Source organism: Cnephaeus nilssonii (genome assembly GCF_951640355.1).
Source record: "Cnephaeus nilssonii genome assembly, chromosome: 1".
NCBI lineage: Eukaryota > Metazoa > Chordata > Mammalia > Chiroptera > Vespertilionidae > Cnephaeus > Cnephaeus nilssonii.
The window spans coordinates 106,267,176-106,285,967 of NC_137072.1; the positions used below are offsets into that span (position 1 = coordinate 106,267,176).

General features: G+C 43.8%; 1 protein-coding gene across 2 annotated transcripts in view; it reads left to right on the forward strand.

The window, feature by feature from the left end:
• Positions 1-4,370: 4,370 nt before the first annotated feature.
• The window catches only part of KCNIP4 (potassium voltage-gated channel interacting protein 4), a gene marked incomplete at both ends in the record, with an annotated part of 944,241 nt that continues 929,819 nt past the window's right edge, over positions 4,371-18,792 (forward strand). For both annotated transcript variants that reach the window (XM_079777238.1, XM_079777236.1), the window contains one exon: positions 4,371-4,431. In XM_079777238.1, the coding sequence (XP_079633364.1) occupies positions 4,371-4,431 (61 nt within the window). The remainder of the gene's footprint in view (positions 4,432-18,792) is intronic.

Here is an 18,792-nt window from a genome sequence, read left to right on the forward strand (position 1 = left end):
GTCTGGAAGGAAGTTGGATGTCCGGAAGATGGTCGGTTGACCCAGTCTAATTAGCATATTACCCTTTTGTTAGTATAGATCCATGGTCGGCAAACTGCGGCTCATGAGCCACATGCGTCTCTTAGGCCCCTTGAGTGTGGCTCTTCCACAAAATACCACAGCCTGGGCGAGTCTATTTTGAAGAAGTGGCATTAGAAGAAGTTTAAGTTTAAAAATTTTGGCTCTCAAAAGAAATTTCAATCGTTGTACTGTTGATATTTGGCTCTGTTGACTAATGAGTTTGCCGACCAGTGGTATAGATGGTTGGTTTCTGTGATTAGGCTTGCTCAGACTGCCCTGTCTGCCCCTGCCTGTGTTCCACCTGCCTTTGTTTTCTACTGGATCCCTGTCTGCTTGCATTTCAAGCTAACTTCTTTCACCTGGAGCCACTTGAGGATGTTGTTAAAATGAGGATACTGATTCAGGATGTCGGGGCAAGGCTCCAGATTCCGAATCTCTGACAAGATCCCAGATGCTGCAGGTGCTGTTGGGCTGCAGACCACATCTGGGTCACCTTTCCCATAGTGTGGTGCTATCTCAATGCCTGCTCCTGAGTCTGTATTAGTTGGCCTGGGCTGCCATAACAAAATAATACAGATTGTGTGGTTTGGACAAAGGAAATTTATGTTCTTACAGTCCTGGGGAATGCAAAGTCTAAGACTAAGTTTGTTAATAGTAGGAAAATTTAGCAGGGGGAGAGGAGAAGTGAAGAGAGTGTAAATGGGAACTCTGTATTTTCTAATTAATTTTTCTGTAAACTTAAAACTGCACTAAAATGTAGTCTATTAATTAAGCAAAAATTAGATTTCAACACCTCTCTCCCAAATCTGGTGAGTCCATCACAGAGGCTCGAGCACAGGTGCTTTCAAACCAACCTTGTATGTGATTCTTACATTTGCTAAGGTTTGAGAGGTAGCAGGTAGAAATTGAAGGCTCAGCATTGTAATCAGACGAATGTGGGTTCAAAACAGCTGTACTGCTTCACAGCTGGCTGATCTTGGGCTACTTACCTATTTACCCTCTCAGAGCGTCTCATTTTAAAATCAGGGCAAAAATAGTTCTCTAAAGTGACATAACGATGTTGAGTTTTTAAACGCAGAACATGCATGGTAAGCTCTCAGTAACTATTAAATACTGGAATTTCTACTATTATTGTTAGTGCATAACAAGTCCTGGGGAGCAAGAGAGAATCATGCTAAAATGTGACGGACCTTCAGAAAAGAACAGGCAATAAAAGTAATGGGCCATAAAAGATCAGGACAATAATAAAAGTAATCATGGTGCTTCTACAACATTCCAAGGATTATATAGAGCTTTCACTTTCATTCCTTGACTTGATCCTCAAAATGACCTTGAGAAGCAGAAATTCTCCTCTTCACAAATGAGGAACAGAAGCTTAGAGATGGTCAGTGCCTTTCTGAATGACACAGCGGGGAAGTGTCAGAATCCAGGGAGTCTAAATCCTAGTCCAGGGTGGTGGTACAGTGTAGTAATTAAGCAGCTCTTGAGTCAGAGGGGTGGATTCAAATCCGAGAGGCACTGTTTATTACCTCTCTTAAGTCTTAATTTCTCCAATTGTTAAATAGGGATGATAATAACCATGATTACTTTGTAGTGTCTTGCAAAGACTAAACAAAATAATGTTCATAAAATCGGAGATTAGTGGCTGGCACATGGTGAGTTTACTAATCCTGCCCGCATTTTTAAGTACAGTTCCTTCAGGGAACGCTGTGCATCCATGTTACACAATAAGCAACCTGAGGTTAATCATGAAAGATGTGGGAGCCATTGTGAATAGTTTTTTGAGGGGTTGACTGGAGTAGGGGGAGAGGGCTAGGACTGCTACAGCTTCTAAGGAGGAGCAATGGGCTGGCACAACATGCTGTGACATATGAATTTATCCTCTATAACCATGTGAGTTCTCTGAAGCTCCAGTAAGGAGGTGGGACAAACAAGGCAGAGTTACCCTTACCACTCAGTCCCAAATATCAGAACCGACAGTAAAAGTGGCAACAGAAATATATATATTTTTCCCATGATATTTGGCAATGACTAAATATCTGAATAAAGAGGTTCTGGGGATGTATTTCATGGTAGCCAAGATGCCACACAAGTATTCTGGAAATAATATACAATGCTGCAAACTTCTTTAAGCACAGTATCCACTTGACTTAATTTTGTTGCCTTCTTTCCAACTAATTCCAAGGATAGACATGTAGAAGGATCAAATTAGACAGAGACACATTGGAGAAGATTTAAGAACTAGATTGGCCCAACAAAATGTTCTGGGTATTGTGTAGGTGGAAGAGCGGTTGTGTGTTACTTCCCAGATTATGACGGAAGGATGGGCAGACCTGTCCTGGATTCCGAGATGCTCTTTCTTCTCTGAGGCACCAGGATAAAATATAAGGTTGTTGATAACCATGCACGCTCTTAATGGGTTCTTACTATGTGTCAACAACCACTCTCAACAATTTACGTATGTTGCTTCATTTCATCTTTTCCAACTGTTAATTGAAGTAGACACTATTTTCTCAACTTTAGAGATGAAAAAGGGGAAGTTAAATTATTAGTCCTTGGACACACAACTAGTAACAGCTGGAATTGGGATTCTGACCAGGCTGCAGGACTCAAATCAACACAGAAAGCTAGTTACAGAAATCACTGGATAGAAATAATGGGATTTAGAGCTGGGCAGGTGTTAGTGATTACCTACGGACTAAAAGTTACGAGAGTGGTTTCTTGAAAAAATTGCTGTAGAATTAGATATTCCTGTGTGTCAGGCATGGCCCTAAGCCCTTTACATCTAGCAACTTCCTGAAATCCTCACAGCAAACCAATATAATGGACTCCATTATTATTCCATTGTTTCAACTGATGTAAATAATTCTCACCAAGTCACAAAATTAGTTAAGTATCGGAACTAGGATTTGAACCTAGGCAGAGTTGCTGTCAGCCTTAACCATGAACTAAAAGGAAAGTCAGAGCCCTCAGGAGGCCAAGTGAGTCCCTGGTGGAACTGGGGATGGGGAAAAGGGCAAGAAAGTGACAGCTGAGACCTGGGAGTGAGGGGCGAGGTTTCAGCTGCTGCCAAGTGTGTGTGTGGTGGTGGGAGAGGGTGTCAGCACAGGAGAGTGGATGATTTTGCAAACACTTAGAAGTGGCTTCAAACCAAATAATGGCCAATCAACTAAACAAATTTGAGTGGGAAGGGGTTTTATTTCGGTTGCCTGAGAACTGGTCAACCTGACCTCCTTTCTCAGAAGAGGCTTCCTGCACTTAACTCGTGTGAATACAGAAGCTGGCATTTTAGTTTGGTTTTCCCAAGTAGTAACCATGGCCACAAGTGGTTTATTGGTTTGTTCCAATCTTCCCCAAACACCCCTGGCCTCGGTTTGCTTAAGAGGGGAAATGGCACAGTGTGAGGAATGCCCATCTTGGCTGCCAGAGAGACCTCAAAGGAAACCTTCCCCATGGATGCCTGTCCTGACACCTCCCCATCTCCTGCACCCCCACTCTGCAAGGCGGCCTTCTGGCCTGGGCCTTGCCCTGCGCACCTCCAGCGCTTCCCAATACCTAGCCAAGTGGCATGACTGGTTCTGTGGGGAAAGTTTCCTGTCTAGGAGTTCCTGGCGCCCTGCCCGCTTCCAGAGAAGGGCATCTCCTTGCGCGTGCCTTCTGGTGTCCTCCGCACGCACCCCAACTTTGTGGAGCCACATCTCAGACCCCTTGTTGGAATTTGAGTCCCCAAGGGGATCCGGTAGCGCGCCCTTTGCTGAGGCCCAGGGCCAGGGACCTCACGGCCTCCAGAGCCAGGCGCTCTGCACAGCAGGTAGGGGTCCCAGAGGCGTCGCTGGTAACCCGCTGGCAACTCTCAGAGGGGTCCCTGCTCGGCCCTAAGTCGCCTTCAGTCCCTTTAGGGTCTGGGTGCTCCGTCGCCAAAGCCACCGCGCCAGCCCCTCATCCAGGAGCCTGGGCAGCAGGTGGCAGGGGTGGCGCCCGAGCGGGCGAGGGGAGGGGGCTCCTCGCTCTCGGGCTGTGGGAGCCAGGCATCCGCTTTCCGCCTCCGCCGCCCTCCGCCCCCAGCCCCCGCCCGCGCGTCCCCGCCGCCCATCACCGCGCAGCGCCCACAGCGCCCCCCGCCGGCCGCTGCCGCACCTGCAGCCCGTTCTGCGCTCCCTGCCCGCCGCCGCCGCCGCCGCCGCTCTAGCTCCAGCGCAACGGACGCCCCTGGGCTGCGCAGCGAGTGCGCTCCGGTGCCAGACCCGTTGGTAGACGCCCCGGAGCCCGGTGACCCTCGCGTCCCGCTCCTTCACCCAGCGACCCCAAAGATGAACGTGCGGAGGGTGGAGAGCATCTCGGCTCAGCTGGAGGAGGCGTGCTCCACAGGCGGTAGGATGCGCTGAGCAAGCGAACGGGCGCCCCGCTTCCTTCCTCCCTCCCGGGCTACCTGAGACCAGGACCCCTTCCTAGATGGGGACGCTTTGTGCCTTTGCTGCATGAGAGTCACCTGAGCGGGACTGGGAAGGGGAGGCGGGCGCAGAGGGAGCGGGGGTGCGCGGGAGACGGGGTGCACGCATGGTCCAGGTCCAGGAAGAAGAGATGTTTGAAGTGTGTGTGAAACTCGCCGGTGGCGGAGTCCCCGGCCATCCTGTACCTACTTTTGCCTTCTCTGAAAATTCCCCGCGTTGTGTATGCATCTGCCAGGCGACTTCAGACCACACAGTGCTATCCCCTAACAACATGGGGATAAATGAGCTGAAATCCTCTCCCTCCACCTTTCCATCATGCCCCCAAACGTTTCATTAAAACTGTTTTCTCCCCTGGTAATAGACAGGCGGATGCTACTTGGGTCAGATTCTTGAGGGAGCGCGTGTCTTGTTTGATTGCCAGATACAGTTTCGAGTGTTCAGAGAAAATGGTCCTCAGTGACACCTGGAGATAATTGACATCCAGCTCAGCTTTGAGGAGGACCTGGGCACTCAGGTGCGGGGCGCTGGGCCTTCGGAGTCTCCTGCATTCTGTGAAAGCAGGAACAGGACGCTCTGTGAGGAGTTCAGTGAGATCCATAGTAAAATAGGGGGGAAACTCCTAGTCCCCCAACAGAGTGCCTTGGGTTAAATCAGGTTGTTGTTAGGGGGCTTTGATGCATGCAGTTTTTAGAAGAGCCACAGAGTGAAGGTTGTTGTAGGGAGCAGGAGAGTAACAAAGGGCTGGATGTGTCCCAGATTATGTAAGATGGGGGGGGGGGGGGGGGTCACACACATGGCTACTGCTAGTTTGGATTTACAGGATGAAAAACTTGAATGTGGGGAATGTAGAGTTGCAAGGGAAGGGGTATGTCCACATTCTACCCCCGGTTATTGTTCAGGGAAATGGAGTCACGTCAACAAATTTGCGTCTATCACTCTAATTCAGACATTGAGAAATGGACACGTTCCCTCCCTCCCCTCCCCTCCAATAGTTAAGGTCACTGTAACTGGGAGGACACTATTCCTCTTTGAGGGCCACATTTTAAAGAGAAGAGTCTTGACCCTCGATCCTGAAAAAGAAATTTATGACCACCACCTTTAAAGCCCCATATATAACTCGTACTGATGTTTAGTTCTGGTTTCATTCACACCAATAGGCCCCACTCATTGTAAACCAAATATGTCCAGGATAGATCTTATGAGGAATGCTCATAATTCTTAAGAGACTGAATTTTTCCAGAATGGCATAAGTGTAGAGGGCTGAGCAGTTGTTTAATTCACAGGGTCTCTGTCTTTGCAGTTCCTTTGGTTAAGAATAGGATAAAGAGCTAGCTGTCCTTTTAGGAACTGCACTCATGTCCCAGGCAAAGATTGGAAACTCTAAGACAGGTGAATGTAAGTCAGGGTACAATGGGTGGCTTGCGCTGTCCAGCTGCTTGGTGATAACAGCTCTTTGGAAGGGCCCAGCCCTCAGTTGGCCAGATGGAGATTGAATCAGCATGCCCAGTCCATTCACAGGGCCACAGGTGGCCATATTCTCTAGTTGTTAGATAAAATGAGAAAAATGAAACTCATGTGGGGAGCATGACCCATTAGAAATACTTTTAGTACATCTGTAGAATCAGTATTTGTTCATTGTTCACTTGGAGAATGGAAAGATGTTGGTATATATCTTGGCCAATGTGAGACCCAAACGGAGGAGTTTTCTGGCTTGAATTGATTTGACACCTGTTTCTTTAATTGTATTCACATGATTTTAGAATTCATTGTTATATTAGAAGAATAATGAAAAAAGTAGCTTGGAGCATCTTATTATTATTATTGTTTCAAGATTAACATTAGAGAATGATCCCCGAATATGTACTCTATATTATTTTCATCAAACATACGCTTTAGTACTTTGGTTATTTGTGCTTAGAGATAGGGTGGTCTTTACTAAGTCTGGATAATAAGAAAAGATGGCCATTTATAAAGGTTTGTACTCTATTTTCAGTTCTTGTTTTAAAACAATAACTCTTGATCTTTTGTTTCTTTCAAATAAATGGAACATTTCCATAACTTCCATCATGACCAAAATAGTTTTGCCTTGAATATCTCTCTCTTTGGTGGTGTTTTATAAAATGACTTAATTGGAATTTAAACAAAATTTAGCTGGAGGATCAGAATGAGAGGAATGTATGAGGATGAAACAGAAATTAGGAATTGGAGAAGTGGGTGTATCTATGCATGTATACACATGTCCATGTGGGTGCCCTTGAACATATGTGTATTTTATGACCTGACTCTAAAGGCAGAATACTGTGAAAATGATTTGTTGGTAGACAAAGGAGAAAATCACAAGAGAAGGAAAGTAAAGGGAGAAATGAAGGAAAAATGGGCACAGGGTTGAGTTGACTTGCTAACATTTTATAATAATATAGCTTTAAAAAGTGCTCTCTTTTCAACAGGAAGTACATTTAGTAGCCTAACTGATCAACACCACTTCTAAGTCACTGTAGTTGAAAAATTGTACATGCTATAGCATACTGAAGATGGACACCTTGTAAATAAGTACATACAAGTAGAAAGGGTTTCTTAGGAATTGCAGTGCTCAATTTTCCCTGGCCTCTCATCAGCTTCCAAATTAACCCCAAATCCTGCCCAGAATATATTTTTCATGACATTGTTTATTCCCATTATTTTGCTCCCCTGCAATAGAATCAAACTTAAGACAGCTACCATTGGAGAGACGGAGGGAAATGATAATTCAACAGTATATTTAAAAGAGAATCAGAAATAAGGTCAGAGGAAAAAACCTACAGAATTAGTCACCGGTGTCCTTAATTTGTGCCATCTAACTTAGGGATGGCAGATGCCCTGTGATGTCATCTACAAGTAAGAGTGGGGAGGGAGATGTGTGTTTCAGTAGTCGTCCGAGGAGGTCATTGAAGGATGTGCCTGCTGGATTGCCATCACCCCCTCCCCTGTCGTTGGAATTGTGTGCTCCACCCAACAGTCCCACAGCCAGAACCATTTTTAAGGGCCCAGCCTTGAGAGAGCAATAGGCATTGAGACCATTTGGATGGTATACGTGACTGAACCCAGGGAAGATTCTGGTGGGTGGGGTCAGAGGTCTACTTGTCTTGTGGCCACCCAAGACAAGCCTTCTTGCATCTTAAACCTGCCACCTAAAGTCTGGGTGGTCTGCACTTCTCCTCACTCTCTCCTTGCCCTCCTTGTATGGGGACCAGTTTCAGATTTCACCTGGGAAGCTCCTGTGTTGGGGAACCAACAATTGAGCAAAAGGACCCTTCAATTTTGAATTGTTGTTTGCTGGATGTCTCGTGGCCCTGGCTTATGTTTTGTGTTTATTAAGGATAAGGCAAACTGAAACTAGTAATTCCACAAAGGTAGCAGTGAAAAAGTCTGCTTACTCCGAACCCAGGAGAAGTGTTTTATTGCACAAGGCATTACCCTCTTTCTGTGGTTTAATGTGAGAAGGTACTGAAAAAATGATATGATGAAGTGTTAAAATTCAGTAATTCTCTCCTTGCTATACTTTTTTTGGGGGGAGGAGGGAATGCTAATGCAGAGTTTCAAAAAATAAGGCTATGGGTGGTTTTGAAATTAATGAGCCACGTGATATAAAATATGTGTGTGAGATTTCAGTGGAATTGTGGACCAGAGAGTGGTTGAATCTTTTGAGGATATATTTCTGGCCTTAAACTATATGGTCCCTCTTGCTCTTTTTTTTTTTTTGTCCTTTTATTTGCTTTCCTTATCCCCACTGGTTTTCTGGAACATGTGGATAATATTGCTTTTCAATATTTCATAGCAGAGTATGCTTGCTTACTGACTAGCCTCCCTTCTTAGGTACTATTTCAAGCAGATTAAAGTGTTGTTTTTTTCTTTTTTTTTTGGGGGGGGGGAGCGGGCGGGGAGCTTGAAGCAGGAAGAATGAGTGTTTAATTTGTTCAATGGGCCTTCACCATCCTTAACAATGTTTTAAGGTTATATAACTTCACCTGTCATTACAAGTTTATTCACCCCTGGTCCATGATTCACCTACTTCTTTTTTTATTTTTTATTTATTTATTTTTTAAAATATATTTTATTGATTTTTTACAGAGAGGAAGAGAGAGGGATAGAGAGTTAGAAACATCGATGAGAGAGAAACATCGATCAGCTGCCTCTTGCACACCCCTTACTGGGGATGCGCCCGCAACCAAGGTACATGCCCTTGATCGGAATCGAACCTGGGACCCTTGAGTCCACAGGCCGACGCTCTATCCACTGAGCCAAACTGGTTTCGGCACCTACTTCTTTTTTTAAAACATGTTTTATTTGGTTAAACATCCTGATGGTCTTTCCTCAATTCACATTGCCTGAACGCACGCAATGCTTCATGCTGTTTATCAACCCTCCTTGGCAGACTGTGAACTCTGAGAGCAGAGCTTTGCTCACTTGTGCTTTGCTCACTACTGCATCCCGGCATCTAGATCAAGTCTGACACGTATCATTTGCTCAACAACAGATATTTGTTGAATGAGTGAAATCTCCTCACTTGTGTTCTGTGACTGGCTTATTCTATTTCCTCCTATTCATCTCAGATCTCTTTCCTGACCCTTCTTTCTTTCTTGGTCCAGCATATGCAACTTTTTACCAAGTTCTGTCTTATTTTTCTTCTCTTTCTGAACTCTCTCTCTAATCAAGCTGTAGTTTTGATGCATGTTACCTTGATGCTGAGGTCTCTTGAGTCTGGAGCTCTGGCCCAGGCCCTTTCCAAAATACCAGATGGACATTTCCATGCCCTGTCGGTCAGATCCATCAGCAAGTTTTATCTGCGCCTCAGAGTCAGGATGTCAGAAAAGGCATGTTGTCTCTTTTAAGAACACGTTATTGTCCAAATTGGGTTAATGGTGCTGTTATTCTTGAGGCATGCAGTTAAAAAATAAAGCAAAATTGTTTCTTTCCCCATGGTACTTCCCACCTTCGTCATTTATGCCCATTCCATGTGGAATCAGGCACCACACCTTACAGATTCTCTTCTAGCTTTTATGTCTAGCTCCTTCTCCAGTTCCTATTGTACTGGTATTACTCAAGGTTATATGCTTATCACTTACCAGGCCATCCTGGCTATCTCCTATTTGCATGAAGTGCCACTCCTCACTCACAATCAAATAAATTTACTAAAACCTGGTTTGAATTAGATTGATCTCCGGTGCAAAAATTAGTAATACCTTCCCATTACTTATAGAACTAAAAGCACTATTTTCTTAGCTTGTAGTTAAGGCTCCCACAGTATGGCAAAAATCCTCTATTCCAATATTATCTTCTATGACTCTTCCAGGTCTGTACCTTTTCCTGCTAAACTCTTTCCTAGTCCCCAGACATACCCTATGCTGTGCCTACTGCTTAGAATGAACATCCTGCCCCAAAGTTACCCACTGAACATAGTTGAGTGTTCAATATCGAACGCATCCTTGAAGACTCATTTCAACTGCATGGTCTTTTTCATGTAGACTTACTGATTTCTCCTTGCCTCCTCCCCAAAGAATTATGCTCAGAATTTTCATAGGCCATTTTCCTTTTATTTTGACCTATATCTGAATGACAAGGCAGAATAAACTATGAATATTTGTCTCATTTGCATTTTTAAGTTGTAACTCCATGACGGCAAACACCATACATGAATTACTCATTTTTGTACCCCATCCTATTGACTGGAAAAATGCTTCACAAAATAGTAGGTGCTTAGAACATAGTTAATTGAATTTAAATAACTGCCCAGTGGTAGACCCATCAAAGACCCCAAATTACAATTCATATTTTTAATTTATTTTTTATTTTTTTGTTAATCCTCACCCGAGGATAGTTTTCCATTGATTTTTAGAGAGAGTAGAAGAAAGAGGGAAAGAGAGAGAGAAACAGCAAAGTGAGAGAAACACATTGATTGGTTGCCTCCTGCACAAGCCCTGACCAGGGCCCGGGCTGGAGAGGAGCCTACAACCCAGGTACGTGCCCTTGACCGGAATCGAACCTGGGACCCTTTGGTCCGCAGGCCGATGCCCTATCCACTGAGCCAGACCAGCTAGGGTTACAATTCATATTTGATGGCTTGTTAAATCATGTACCAGAAGTGACATTCCTTTTTGGTTTCCTGTCTTTTCCATTCAGGTTAGTGAGTAAAGTAATACGACAGCGCTCCTCTGAACTGAGCATGCTATTGCATCTGTCATGCATGGCTATGAGAGTTTACAATATTTTTGAGTACAGTTTGCAAGTGCCCAGTGTTTTCTGTGTATTTACAGCAGTAGTCAGTTGTCTTTGGAATGAAACTATGATTCACCCTCATCCTTTCAGACCGATGACTTCCAGGATGCATAGTCCAAGGGATCTCCCCCAAGTGAGGGATTGTCACCTCTCCTGATTTTCCTGCAAGTAAAAGAGTGGGAAGATTAGTTGCGTACTCCTTCTGCATCATGATGTTGATTGTTCACACTCGTCTGAGTTCAAGTTACAGAGAGTGGACCTCCCTAACAGTTCCCAACGCAGAGCCTACATGGCCACACCACGTTGTCTCCCATCATTAGTACATCTTCATCATTATCCTCAGCTGATGGTAAATCCTTTCACTGTAGCAGTGGCCATGGAAAGGAATGGAAACATTAAAAATCTGGGACATCACTCAATGTATACACATCCCATTTCATTAGGGACATTTTCTTTCCTATCAGACTTCACAGACAGAGTCAGGCTGAGTTGCGAGGGAAGCAGGAGGGAAGGGAAAACTGTGGCAGGTGTGACATGAGATGAGGTTCAGCCCTATCACTGTCCCCACTGTGGCCCAGTCTCTTCACAATTGGCTGCTCTATGTGCATGCATCAGCACATGGCATTAGAAAGTCTCAAAAAGGAGAGATTCTCGATGTTTAAATATCATATTCTCCATTCACTCTGGCAATCTAAGGGATGATTTAAGCAGGGATATAAATATACAATTTGTGATGAGCAGTTGGCTTTGATGCCCATCTTAGGGCTGATTTTTCCTCCTGAATGGACACAGCCAGAGTGGTTGAATGGCTCTCCCATTGGAAATGTGTTGTCAGTTTCAATACCCTGTGGATATATTACTGACATTTTAGGAAGTTCTCCCTCCTCCATATTCTACCCCACTTATTTAGGGGAAAATGAGTAGTCAACCCATTTCACAACAACAGTTTATAGCTTTTTGGTTACCTGAAATTTGGATTGGCTCAGGGAAATGTCCCCCTGTGTATTCAGGCAGCATCTGCTCATGAATAGTAAATAAAATGTCTTTGTGGAATTCGAACTGACATTTTTATAGGCCTTTAACTTTAAAAAGGTTTTGGAGGAAAAATAGACTTTCATCTCCAGATGTCAACACTTCTTAATATTTTGAAGGATCCTTTGAGTGAAACAGTTTATTTATGAAATGACATTATCTACAGCCCAAATGGGAATCAAAATCAGATTGGACTGATATAGTAACTACTGCAATCTAATGACTATGCTTGCTACCTTCTCCTCTCTCTTTCTCTTGCCCCCTCTCTCTCTCCCTCCCTCCCACCCTCATCTTCATTATAATACCATCTGCACATTGTGTTTACAGATGCTAAGGTATCCCCCAGAATGTCCCCAAATATGATTCACCTCATCCTTTCAGACCGATTACTTCCAGGATGCATAGTCCAAGGGATCTCCCCCAAGTGAGGGATTGTTAAAGAGAAGACATGAGTTCCAAATATCTTCATGAATTTCATAATAAAATTGGGTGAAAATAGCTCATCTAACTATTAAGATACTCTGCATCTCAGAATGGATATTCTGCCAGGGGACTCATTTGGGGTTGTAACTTTTGGTAATTTAATGAATTTTCATTAGACTAGCATAAGAAAAAACTTATAAAATGTTGGCATAGCCCATACCTTTTAGCCATATTTCATGTATGGTAAGTACTCCAGAGATGTGTTGAATAGATTTTCATATAACATTTTCATATTTTATACTACGGTTATGTACCCTAAAGGTGGGAATGCACTCTTGTGGTCTAACCCATCCCATCACTGTGCAAAGTGATTGGTCCTTACTTAGGTCATCATCTTGTTGTGTCTGCACTGAATATGAGAAACAAACTCAACTCAACAATATTATAGAAATAGCAAACAGACATTTCAAAAATAGATCTGTCAAACCCACTGTGAGAAAAAGTTTAATTTGGAGAGAGGTTTAATTTAGAGAAATTTATTTAATTTAGAGAGTTGAGGACATGGAGAATGGCCATTGAGCACTGTGTTGCTGTTTCTCTTTCTTCTATAAAATGTTTACCATGGTGTCCACTTGTAGATGGATGGATTCTGTAATGATAAGATTCACTTAGCAAATATTTACAGAGAAACTACTTGGTGCTAGGTTGAGTGGCATGTAGAGTTTTCCTCCAGAGAACTTACTGTTTATTCAATAAATATTTACTGAGGATGCACCAGATACAGTAAGTCCTCACTGAAGTCAATAGATTTTTGGAAACTGTGATTTTAAGCAAAACAACATATAACAAAACTAGTTTTACCATAGGCTAATTTATATAAACAAGAGTTAAATTTCTATGGAATATTTCAGGTCATAAAAAATCACCAAACTTCTAAATATGGACCCAAAACACTTTTAATATTAGACATTGATGTAAATGTTAGCTATACATATCCATTTAAGGAAGAGTAATAAAAGCAAGTCAGATAAAGATTTTCCAATCTGCTGATTCCAGTTGAGGGTCATAGGTGTCTGGAGTCTATCTGGGCAATGCAGGGTGCAAGGCGGGAGCCCAGGGTGGACAGCATGGCCTTCCATCATAGGGCCAGTCACACACCCACACTTACTCAGACTGGGACAGTTTAGACACGCCAGATCATCCCACATGAACATCTTTATGATGTGGGAGGAAACTGGAGGACCTGGAGAAAACCCAGGCAGACGTGGGGAGAACATACAAACTTCACAGACAGTGCCCTGATGGGGAATCCATTACATTTTCTTCTCACTGATGTTATTATACAACTAGAGGCCTGGTGTACAAAATTCATGCACGGGGGGGGGGGGGGGGGAGTGTTCCTCAGCTTGGCCTGCACCCTCTCCAATCTGGGACCCCTTGGGGGATGTCCGACTGCCAGTTTAGGCCCAATCCCTGTGGGCAGTTGGACATCCCTCTCACAATCCGGGACTGCTGGCTCGTAACCGCTCACCTGCCTGCCAGCCTGATTGCCCCCTAACCACTCCCCTGCCAGTCTGATTGACACCTAACTGCTCTCCTGCTTGCCTGATTGCCCCCAACTGCCCTCCCCTAATGGCTTGATCACCCCCAACTGCCATACCCTGCCAACCTGATTGCCCACAACTGCCCTCCCCTGCCCACCTGATGGCCCACAACTGCTCTGCCCTGCTGTGACCCCCTCCTCTGCCGGGACTGGCCTCCTCCACACCACGTAGAGCCGCGGGACCCCCAGACCTCACCACGGAGTGGCTGATGGGCCCCGCCTTTGCTGTGCACATGGCCATCTTGTGGCAGCCATCTTGTGACCACGTCGCATGAGGGCGTTGTGCAAGGACATTGCACAAGGGTGTGACACCACCTAGGCTTTTATTATATAGGATAGCATTAAAGGAAATGTCATTATTTGAGGGCTTGCTGTGTTTATGTAGAGTAGAGGAGAAAAGAAATAACTCAACAGCTTATCTAATAAAGAAGGAATATGCTAATTGACCATCACACCCTCATAAAAATGGCGGTGCCCACAGCCAATAAGCAGGGAATATCCTAATTGACTGCCACACCCTCAAAGATGGCAGTGCCCACAGCCACAAGATGGTGGTGCCCAGTCCCCTTAGCCCTGCTGGGGTGCCTGCCTCCGGAGTCTCCCAGTTCCCTCAGCCCTTCAGCCACCCAGGGCTGGCCCAAGGCGCAGGCAAGCCTCAGATGGCGGCTGCCCAGCCGCCCAGGGCTGCCCGAGGCTCAGGTAACCAGGACCGGCTGAGGCTTGTGCTGCCGGCTGTGGCAGCAGCAGAGGTGTGATGGGGGCATCGCCTTCCCCTGATCACAGGGTCACCTCCTGCCCCTGAGGGCTCCTGGACTGTGAGAGGGGGCAGGCTGAGCTGAGGGACCCCCTCCTCTCCAGTACATAAATTTTCATGCACTGGGCCTCTAAAGTATATTATAAAACATTCACTGTAAGGATAAGGTGATCTGGATGTTGAAAGGCAAAATTACTTTCAGTGCCATTCTTATAGAGCAGATACAATGATATTGAACTTTACCTTTCTTTCTTTGGGGTCTCTTGAAATTCCGTATTTGTTCTTTTTGCCTTCACTCAATTTTTCCATCTGTAATATGGATTTATCTGTCTACCACTTAGAGACACTGTGACATTATCTAAAGCCACTTTAAAGATATTTAAAACTTATGATTCTGGCAGTCTATGAAGACAGGCACTCTTTTCATAAAACAAATATAATTTTGAATCTTGGAGAGTACAACATGAGTAATCACTTCTGTTTAAAGCTAGTCTTAAAGGAATTTAAAGTGCCCAGTTCTCTTAATGTCAGTTGGATAAATGTACCAGTAAAGGCAGTAGCATTTCCAATTAGTGTAGGACTTGTAAAATGAAATCAAGTATCACTCTAATTTTTAATTTTAATTTTGCAGAATCAATCATTTCTCCTAGGAATAGTATCATACCTGATCTAATATTGGGGCCACTTGTGAAAATCAGATTCGCCTAAACCTTTCTCACATCTTTCCCAAGAGTTCTTAAATCAGGTTCCATGTCATCTGTTTTCCCAAACTCCTTTTAATTTGAGGCTGACTCTCTTCCTACTGAGATGCACAGTATTACCGCAATCTGTTCCCCGTTCCCTTTCCTCTTGTGGTCCGGTTTCATCAGTTTCCTGCTGAAGTTGTGACCTCGGAGGGAGCTGACACAGGCTCTGAAACACAGGTGCATTAATGTGAAGGTGGAGGAGAGAAAGATCTTGGGCAGCGAGAATAAAACAATGCGAGTTTGGAAACAGATATTGAGAAACATGGGAAAAAGGAAGGTGGAAATTGTGAAATACAGCAGTATGCAGGGACAGAGACTGAATAAATGTTCCCACCCTGTGTTTATAGAATAAACCAATTATTTGTTGGAGTCATTGTAAGATATTTTTTTTTAAAAAAGGCAACACATCTAAGCTAGCAAAGCTAGAAGGTAATAAATACTGGTTACTCTGATGTGATTTAACAGGGGGGTGAGGGCATGAGTGGGGGGGACGGGGGGTAAGGGGGGAATAAGGACACATATGTAATAACGTAATCAATAAAGAAATTTTTTTAAAAAAGTACCAGATTTACAGCTAAGTCCTATACCCCCCCCCCTAGTTAATTTGTGGATGTAGATTCCAAATGAAAGTTAGTCATTAAAAATACCTTCAGCATAATGTCTCAAATAGACTGTCCAACCTATGAGGGAAGGTGGAGGGTGAGGGGGTAAGAGATCAACCAAAGGACTTATATGCATTCATATGAGCATAACAATGAACACAGATTGGAGGGAGGTGGTGAAGGCATGTGCTGTGGGTTGGAGGCGGCTGGAGAGAGTTCAATGGGGGGGGGAGGAAGGAGACTTATGTAATACATTAAACAATAAAAAAAGTGGATTTCTTATAGACACTTAAAAATACCTTCAGAATTATTGTTAATCTGTCAGGATAAATACTGACAATGCAAAATCTACAAACACTACAGTGGGAAGATTGAACTGTGAAATAATGTGTTAGATACATTGAAATTTAAAATAGTTATGTTTATCCTGGGATCCCTGAATATGAGATTGTAGCTTTTCATAAATATCATTAGAATAGAATTTCAGATCGCAAGCAGTGACAATTATATTTTCAATTTTAATGTAATCTGTGTTCTGGTAGTTTTAGAAATAGTTTTGAGGACATTATTCAATAGTTATCTATTCAAATCACATTAATCAATTACCTACTATAGGAGAGATAATGCTAGCAATTATTTCAGAATATAAAAAGGCATGTTAGTTGTTTAGGGTATAGGAATTAAGATTTTAAATCATATTTGACTTCCCCATCCCAGAATTCTACTTTGGCTTGAATTATGTATTGATTAAGTGGAGCATGTTAGCTTACCGCCCTTTCAAAGGCACCTGCTAAATACCTTCATTGGATCTTGGTATATGTTCTTGATGCAAGAACTCAGCAGCTGCTGGTGGGAACTGGGTGTAAAACCAGGGAAACATGTGATGGTGGGGGAAGAAATCTGAGAGGAGAATGGTATTGAGATTGGTGCCTGGCCCATGATGATCATGCGTGTCAAGTACTGGAGAATAAGAGTTTCAAAAGCCAGAGCTGGTTAACAGTGAATTGCTACAGAGCATTAATGGTGGATGAAGAATGGAGCCTCAGGATTAGACGCTGGAGTCAGAATTAGGGTTCAGATATTGCGTCTACTACTGTGTGACTAAGCCATGTGACCTCTCTGTAGCTTAGTTTCTTTATGAATGGTCTTTGCCTGTAGCATTCTTGCCCATTGGCTTGCTTCCCCCTTTATTCGGGTCTCTATTACAACAGTACATCTCTGATGACTTCATCTAATATAAATCCCTCTTGTGTCTCTGTCCCTTATCCTACTTTACTCTCCTTGATAGATTTCATATACTCCCCTGAACAAAAAAATATTTATATATATACTGTACTACTATCCTATAATATTTATGTATGTTAGAATACTATTCATGTATATACTATGCACTATTAATACACACATATCTTTATTTTCTGTTTATTTACTTTTACTATCCTCTTAAAATTTACTCATTGTGTGCTGAATTAGTAAATCAAAGAAGAGGACTCATTTTCACAGATGACATTAATGATTAACCAAACTAATGTATATAAAGTGCTTGAACCGTGCCTAATAGATAGGGCCTGATAAATGTAAATTGTGGTAATTTCTATTATTTGGGGGGGAAGGGGGGAGAAAAAGTACTTTAATCCTGAGGATGGGAAGTCAGGAGGGTGGTGAGGAGGGGAGCCTCTTGGGGTGATGGAGGGAGAGAGTTGTGAAGAAGGGCATTTGCCCCTGGAAGGGGTAACTCTTGTCCTGAATGGAAGAGGAGGCCACCCAGGGTAACCAATTGGGGAGACTCCTGTGGAGGAACTGGGCTGTGAGCCACCAGTTGTGTTTAGAGGGTTAGTGAGGCAGCATTTTAGTAGGTGGTATGAAGGAATTTTGGGGGGCAGCAGTTTGACTAGAGTAGATGGTTGTCTGAGAGGGATTGAGGCTGAGAAACAAGATGGGGCAGAGGCTAAGGAATGTGGATTTGAATTTGGGCAAGAATTTAAGATTTCTGAGACAGATGATGCATAGTCACAGTGACCCATAGGAAGATTGCCTTGTCCTGCTGCAAAGGAAAGATGTGATGGTGGGGGGGGGGCGGTGTTCAGGTGCAGAGGGTGGTTGAGAAGACACTGCACCTGTCCTGACTCTAGGTGGGCATGGCCAGGCTAGAGGGTGCCCATGGGGAAGAAAATAACTCGGGCACAGAGGGTGCATTGTGGATGGCCTTTGTACTGATTGAAGGTGAGTGTGGAGCTAAGTGGGAGATCAAGGAGGAGCAGAGTCAGGTACATGCTATAAAGCAGTCTCTGCCCTCAAACTTTGGTGACCAAGTGAAGGCCTTTGCTCCTGGTAACGGGAAGTTATTATCCAGAATACAGAAGAAGGAAATTATATGACTGGGTGTATGTGTGTAGGGTCATAAAAATGGAATTCAACATTTTATTTGTTGTACTAGAGGGGTACCTGGTAAGAGGGACACTAGATAGTTATTTATTGATAAGTAAATTGAGGCATAAAGGGGTTAAGGCATTTGCCCATTCTCCTGCCTGGACAGGGAGAGGTGGGGAAGACTGAAGAATGGCAGCCTGTAATCAACCAAAGAACTTATATGCATATACCCATAACCCATGGACATAGACAATAGGGTGGTGAAGGCCTAGGGTGGTGAAGGCCTGGAGTGGGATGTGGGGGCAGGCTGGAGGGGGTCAATGAGGGGAAAAGGAGGACTTATGTAATACTTTCAACAATAAAGAATTAAAAAAATAGAGTGGTATTCTGAGCAGGCCTGATCTTGTTCTGGGAGGGAGGGGCTCAGCTCAGTGGAGACAGTGCTAATGCCCAGTTTGGTGGTTAGTGGGTTAAAGGGCAAGGGACCTGGATATCTGGA